Raw genomic sequence first — 7,468 nt, 5'->3', positions numbered from 1 at the left:
TCCTCCTCCTCCTCCTCCTCCTCCTCTCCTGCCCCTACTCCTCCTCCATGACAGTCTTCATTCGATCTCCATCTCAGGGTCAGGTACGTTTATGTAAACACAGGGTACATATTAACCCGACCGGGCTGTGTGACTAACGTCAATACACCGTTGCTAGGGTATCTAACCCTAGCAATACCGTTTCTTGGAGCTAGGTACATATATGCTGAGAAGAAACAGGTCTGGTACACTTGTGTATACATATACGTACCTCGGGTAGTACATATCTGTAGTACCTGATTATACGACAACGAACCATTCAGCTTTAGTTTTAGTTTGACTTTAGTGTTTACTTTACTAGTCTTTTACTCTTTATTTTAGCTTTAGTTCTGCCTAAGGCGTTACCTTGAATGTTTCACTGGCCAGCGAGACATGCTGCTCCTTAGAATCCTTACTAGTGTCGCCTGTATGCAATTCGTGTTTTCTCTCAGTCGAGTCCTTATTCCCCATTTGTGTGAGGAACTTACCTACCCATCCTTCTTTTCCAAATCATAGATTTATAATAACATGTCAACAGCAACAGCCAGCAGAAACAAAAGACAGAGGGCGCTGACACAAAAACTTCCGCAACCTTTGACCTAAGTCCGAAAGTTGTGAACACATCGGCACTGACTATTTATAGATTATTTATTATTTTTATAAATAGAGTGTGTGTGTCATTCTAATGCCGGTTTCACATTCCTGATTAGCGTATCAATAAATGCTATATTGTGTGTAAAGTCTCTACAATGTAGTACTTACACCTTCCGCAAGTGCAGCGTATCGTCGTAGTTTGGTCTGACCACCGACAGAGAGTACACGCTAGAATTTAGAAATGTGATTGTTTATCTCTAACGTAAACTCATGTATTTGGCGCTTGTTGATATATACTAGAACGACAACATGCCAGCTAGTGAAATTCTACCAGCAGTTGCAGCATGGACGTTACTAATATGCTTCTCTGCCTTATATTATGCTTTCCCGTAAGTATCCATCCAGTTACGCATTGACATTTCCTGGAGTAGGATGTGTACACGTGACGTAACACAGGCACTTGACTTGGAACGTGTCAATAAAAAAAAAATGTAAACACGAAATGTATTTACTACCAAAGTCTTAATGTTTCTCTACTCTATTTCGCCTAGCTATTATTGCCGATAACTTGCTGTAAATGCCGTTCAAATGCTCATCTGCAACACACAAGTACACCGCACGGCCCAAGGATAGACTCCGATAGAGAACATGGGTCCCAATAAAACCAATGTGCCTAACCCTAACCCTAATCCTAACCCTAACCCTATCCCTAACCCTAACCATAACCATAACCCTAACCATAACCCTAACCTATTATATTGATATAATATTATATTTATATTGATGTAAATGACATTGGTTTTATTGGGACCCATGTTCTCTATTCTTGAACCCACCGCACGCCCGCCCTGTGCACAAACAACATGAATAAGAGAGTATATTTTTGTGATTATTTTTACATGATGTGACAGCGGCCGGGTACTAGCCATGGAGGATGAGCACTTCCTCCTCGTGCTGCTACTGCAAGCTCTGCTCAACATTTTCGTCATAGCAAATTTTGCCGCTGCCACGTTCATGGATCCCGGTGTCTATGCGAAAGGTACGCCATTCTCTAGTGCGTCCAGTCGGCGCTGCCATCTGCTCTGAATATATGATAGGGAAAGTGATACATGTAATCCGCGGACAATTCCTGCACCATCACACGGTTTGTCATCTACCCTGTCTCGTATAGTACGTGTATTTCAATGTGGTACGTATCAGTAAATGTATGGACGATGCAATTGGAGTCGAATTCTTAAGAAAGAGTTGCATGGTCTCTCATCCTATTCCCTAGCTCTGTGCATATATGAAAACCTCGACTGCCCTTTACATATCTAGGAGGACATGAACATGAATATCATGAGCATGAAAGTCCACTCTACTAGTTGCTGCAGCACTGATGCAATTTCAGAAATTTATAAAAGCTCCACTAGGTGGTAGAAATAAGTAGAATGAGTTAGCATGACTGATGTAGTTTGTAAAAGCTGGTACCAAAAGTTCATATGTACGGAATGTACTTCCGATTAGGATAAGTTATAGATGCAAATGTTCTAGATTATTGAGTAGCAGACTGCGGTAAGAAATTCTTTTTATCGGCATAGGAGCAAGGCTGTGCATCTGCCGAAGAGCATTGACAATCAGATTTTCAATCTATGTGCATTGACAGCTAGAGATACACGCATGAAATCTTTTCGCCCGTTTGCATGAAAAGCTCAGGATTTTTAGCCTATGTGTGTACCTGTGTAACGGCTAACTCACGTGTTTTCAACGTTCAGGTAAGGATGAGGATGGAGGTAACGACTTCCGCAGTCCGCTCTACAAGAACGTGGAGATCAACGGCATCACGGTGCGCATGAAGTGGTGCACGACGTGTCAGTTCTACCGGCCGCCGCGCTGCTCTCACTGCAGCGTCTGTGACATATGCATAGATGTGAGTAGTGGCAAGAGTGTTAGTAACAGTGGTAGCAGTATCGTCGTCAGCAGCAGCAGCATCATCATGACCATCATCATTGTCATCATCACCATCATTATCATCCACAGCAGCAGGAGCAGCTGCAACACTTCTATAGATTAAGCTGAGAGCTAGATTGAAATCAATATGTCTTCTTATATTAAACCAACCTTTTACCTCTAGTGTGGTACTGCGCTTGGCAACGTTCTTTTGTTAGTAACATTAGCACATTTTAGCCGAACTGTCTCAATATAACGTGTGTTTTGTAAAGCGCCCCACAGTGAAATAAGACAAAATGATAGTCATTTTACAGTACGAGTACTCGTTAATACACGACAGAGATTTCTCATTGTTGTGCTGCTGTGGAATTTTCGTATAGGATGTGGACGTTCTAGTTTTAGTTTAGGCCGCGGCTACACGTTCGGTCACCGGATGCCCAGCTCCTAGGCTACGTGTCCGGTCATATATTTCTTATGTGAACCCAACCATATTTTTTTAGTAAAAAAACAATAAACAATAAGTTTTTACCATAATATTACTAACCTTTAGGTTTTTTATCAAAAAAATAGGTTTTTTGTAACTTTTGAAGCAATAGTAAATCCAGTAAAATCAACGATTTGAAAGGGGGCGTGGCCTAATTGTGACGTGGATTTGGGAATCTGTGCTGAGCTTTGTAATGGATGACCGGACGCGTAGCCACTGTGTTTAGTTTAATGCTGGTTCTCCGACTGTATTGCAGAGATTCGATCATCACTGTCCGTGGGTGAACAACTGTATAGGGCTTAGGAACTACCGCTTCTTCTTCATGTTCCTCCTCTCTCTGTGCTTGCACATGATCATCGTCTTCGGCTGCTGCCTGTGGTTCATCCTCAGTCCGCAAGTGGACCTCGAGTTCAAGGACACAGCGCCGATAATAACGTATCCTTGTATGGTCGCGCTGGCAGTGGGTCAACGTAGTAGTCAGCGAGCCGTGCAGCCGTGATTTGCACGGTCAGTTTTGAAACTGCACGGCCAAAAATGTGTAGCACGGCCTAAAATATTGATGCTGAGACACACATGTAAAAAAATTGCACTCCCAATTTTTTTTTCTGCACTCCCATAATACTCATTCCTGGCTAATACCCTGCACTGGGTTGTGGCTGGTAGGGTCACCTGTGCCAAGCTAGTTCTGCTGGCAGAACTACTAGAACATATGTGGAATGAAATCGTATGGGGAAGCAATGGGGCATCCGTATAATGTGCAAAATCATGGCTCGCATTTAGTAAAAATCGCTCTCTAGTTTGGCGCTCCCACCTCTTGGTTATGCCCCTTCCTTCTTCAATCATCGGTGACACTAATCTGTTTGTCCGTACACGTCTTAGCGAGTTGAGGCATGCGATCAAGACTTAACTTTGACTAGCTAACAGACTTTAGAGTGTACAGTGATTGAACGTCTTTAAATTGACTACCTCACGAATTTTCTATGGTGTATATTTGTAAAATTTTTGTTGCATTTTTTTACATGAAAAGTAAGTACTAACGGCACTAAATGTATCCTCAAATTCCTACCTGATAAGATTGTTTTTCAACTAGTTAAAAATCCAAAAAATCTGCACGATTTGATATATTGATCACGACATTAAATGCTTGCTATGGGCTATGTATGAGTCACGAGTGTTTGGTCACATTGAACGGAATAGCAAAATAGGAAGTATATTGCAGCAATTTAACCATAAAAAGTGAACAGAATCACTTACATTTTGTGAAAAAGGGGACATATTTTTGTACTTTTACTATTTACGATGACGTAATCACTTTAACTAGCGACGACGGCATCAGGCTGATTGTCATGGCGGTCGTTGGATTACTATTTATACCCGTCGTTGGACTCCTGGGATTTCACATGATGCTGGTGGCAAGAGGCAGAACTACAAATGAGCAGGTACGCCTAACCACAGGTTGCCGGGGGCAACCGCTTCCCGTCCGACGTTCCGATACCGGATGTCAGAAATCGAGTTGGGCACTTATCCACAAATGCGCAGTCACCTTTTTTATTCCTGTAGTTTTCCTCGAATGTTCGGGATTTCTACCGGAATGTCTGTCGTCGTGGGCAACGGTTCTGGTCAGATTAGAGTAATTCTTATTGATAACATGTTAAATATTAATAATTAAATATTAAATAAATATGAATTAAATATTTTGTGCGATGTCATGTAAAATACGTTTATGATTAATCAAGTGTCGCCAAAAATGCTTACGTTAAGTCGGTGGAATGTGGTTGGCACTGAAGTAGTAGTTTTGTTGTTTGCAATGCTGGGCAAAAGTTCCACAGAGGTTATGCGTGAGGTGCGAAATCGTTGTCTGTGATGCCTGCACCTTGATTGGTCACACGACTATTTTCATCTGTCATGTTGGTGTTTACCTTGTGATTACCATCCCAATAACTAACTTTAGATTCGCCACGTCTCAGATGCGTCCCGAATAAGTAAATGATAAAATACAATAAAAAATACATAATTATTAGTAATAATATGACAGTGTTAATTAATGACTAACGATGGGAGACGCTGCTTGCCTTACAGTAACGATGGTTGCCTTACAGGTAACAGGAAAGTTCCGTGGAGGTTACAACCCATTTGGCCTCGGTGTGGCGCGCAACTGCCTCTACATGATATGCGGACCACTGTACCCAAGGTCTGTATCGCAAACGCAGCGTTTGTAGGAATGCTGGCGGTTAACGACGGTGACACAAGGTGGCAGCACGTGGCAGCAGCATTTAAACTATCTCGTGATGAGCTTTGATTACTTGGCGGCATTATTAGAAATGTCGTTAATAGTTACGAGTGTTGTATATCTAGGGTGTCGTAACTTTTGCCGTGACGCTGCATGTGTAATTTTCACATCCTAGACTCGTGACACCATAGTATAACTAGTTATGATTTTTCCCCCCAACAGATCTGTCATTTCTAACAGATTTCTGAATCGCCCAAGAAGGTCTAGTTAACAGGCACCATTTTATCTCGCTCTCTCCTTTCGTCCGGTAGTCAGCGTTTCCATGTGCGTTGCAGGCTAGATAAATACTACGACAAAGACAACGTTCTGAAGCTTCTTCCGTCATCAAGCGTCGCTATCGCTAACGACGTCGAGCTGACCGTGCCAAGCAAGAACGGAGGCATCGTCACGGCAGCGGTCGCCCGGCAACGCTTCATATCGAAGGTGAGCTCATCGTAATGTTTCCGTTGTTGTTGTTATTCGATTCGAAAACCGATGTTAAAGCGCATTTTGACGATCGAATTCGTTCGGAACTGGTTTTTTCGACTAGTTTTTAATGTCGACCGATCTCCCCCCTCCCGCGAATCTCTCAAAGTTTCACGAAGATATTCTATGTTTGCACGTGAGATTCTCTGTTGTTTGTCACGGAGCCGTACGTACGACATGGGTACCACCTCGAACTTACGCTTCTCTTCTCTCATAGGTAACGGCTGAGGAAGAGGAAGAGGAGGAGGAGCATGAGATGGATGAGCGAGGATACAGGAGAGAGGACAGCGGCGAGGTGGCCGGGGGAGGTCTCGTGCCCCTCGCACGCACTCTCGACCCCGGGTCTTACACGAACCTATACGACGCAGAGGCGGGGACTGGCGTGCAAAACATGCTGGAGGATAGTCGGATGGAGGTAGCGTGGCCTGCGCGAAGATCGGTATGCCATGTCGTAATCACTGTCACCATCGTCATCCTCGTTGTCCTTGTTGTCATCGTCTTTACTGTCGTAATCGTCATCATTGTTATCGTCGTTACTGTAGAAGTTGTTGTCGTTATTGTCATATTGGTGTCATCGTCATCATCATCACCACCATCATCATCATCATCACCACCATCATCATCATCACCATCATCATCATCACCATCATCATCATCAACACCGTCATCATCATCACCACCATCATCATCATTAACACCGTCATTATCATTACTGTGATGGTCACTGAAATTTGTCTGTAATTTTTCTTGTAAAATTTTTCAAGCAAGTTGATTTAGTTTGTGAGCGCTAGCTAGCTGACTTGCTGACTTGCTGACTGTGTGTGCTTTGCTTATCAGGCGCATCCCAGTGTGACAGCTCCATCCAGACACTTGCTCAACAGTCCCTCTATGGCAGGAAAACACGTCGAAGGAAGAGACATGGCTCCCGTGCATCCAAAAGGAAGGAGTGTGTTCCCACTGGTAAGCAATTGCTTCCTTGTTCTTCTCCTAATCTGGTTCATGCGTCACATAGGAAGTAGTAGTATCGTATGGCATCAACATCACACCTCCGCAGCCCCGCCGTCAATCCAATTACCAAACGAGTTCGCCACATTTATTTATGGTGACATATCGACTTTTGGTATCCTCATCACTGGACAGTTTAGTATGGTATGTTTACACATGGGAGGTGGGGTGGGAGTATGGTCGATTGTCTTGGTCTGGTAATTTAATCGAATAACATGGTAATTGGACGAATCCATTAAAATATGTATTATATTGATTTTATTAATATAATTGTTTAATATAAATTAATTTTGATGCTTAACAATAGAAAGTAATTAAATAACAAAATTAACAATTTAAAATATCGATATTTTATATTTAATTTATGTATACGACAACAAAACGTCAAGGGTAACATGTTAAACCGATCCAGTAACGATCACATGGTATTGATAACGGATCGTTACTCGAGCAACAACACTCGAATTTTGCGGTTTACGAAAAATTTCCATTAGGAGTTTTGTCCAATGAATCGCCACCGCTCTCTATGCAGCATTGTAAGTACTTGGTGTTCTTGTGTTGCGACGCGACGCAGCCTGTACGGACGCCGCTCGCTCACACCGCTATTCGCTCTTTCCCGCACAGGACGACCCGGACATGCTGTACCAGATTGACCCGCGATTCACCCCGCCCATCGGCCCGCG

At 43.0% G+C, this 7,468-nt stretch overlaps 2 protein-coding genes across 4 annotated transcripts in view; one reads left to right on the top strand and one right to left on the bottom strand.

Annotated features, from left to right (window-relative positions):
- The window catches only part of LOC106813753, a 9,100-nt gene extending 8,543 nt beyond the window's left edge, over window positions 1–557 (bottom strand). For all 3 annotated transcript variants that reach the window (XM_014817973.1, XM_014817975.1, XM_014817974.1), the window contains exon 1: window positions 385–557. In XM_014817973.1, the coding sequence (XP_014673459.1) occupies window positions 385–489 (105 nt within the window). In that variant the 5' untranslated portion in view covers window positions 490–557. The remainder of the gene's footprint in view (window positions 1–384) is intronic.
- A 59-nt stretch (window positions 558–616) lies between these two features.
- Window positions 617–7,468, top strand: part of LOC106813751 (palmitoyltransferase ZDHHC5-like) — a 7,364-nt gene continuing 512 nt past the window's right edge. The window contains exons 1-10 of the mRNA XM_014817971.1: window positions 617–1,001; window positions 1,524–1,651; window positions 2,367–2,521; window positions 3,282–3,460; window positions 4,362–4,464; window positions 5,125–5,216; window positions 5,591–5,738; window positions 5,998–6,195; window positions 6,618–6,740; window positions 7,410–7,465. Of these exons, the coding sequence (XP_014673457.1) occupies window positions 922–1,001; window positions 1,524–1,651; window positions 2,367–2,521; window positions 3,282–3,460; window positions 4,362–4,464; window positions 5,125–5,216; window positions 5,591–5,738; window positions 5,998–6,195; window positions 6,618–6,740; window positions 7,410–7,465 (1,262 nt within the window). The 5' untranslated portion in view covers window positions 617–921. The remainder of the gene's footprint in view (window positions 1,002–1,523; window positions 1,652–2,366; window positions 2,522–3,281; window positions 3,461–4,361; window positions 4,465–5,124; window positions 5,217–5,590; window positions 5,739–5,997; window positions 6,196–6,617; window positions 6,741–7,409; window positions 7,466–7,468) is intronic.

This window comes from Priapulus caudatus, unplaced genomic scaffold (assembly GCF_000485595.1).
Source record: "Priapulus caudatus unplaced genomic scaffold, Priapulus_caudatus-5.0.1 Scaffold819, whole genome shotgun sequence".
Taxonomy (NCBI): domain Eukaryota; kingdom Metazoa; phylum Priapulida; class Priapulimorpha; order Priapulimorphida; family Priapulidae; genus Priapulus; species Priapulus caudatus.
The sequence above is the reverse complement of the archived record's forward strand: the minus strand, read 5'-3'. Positions and strand labels throughout refer to the sequence as shown.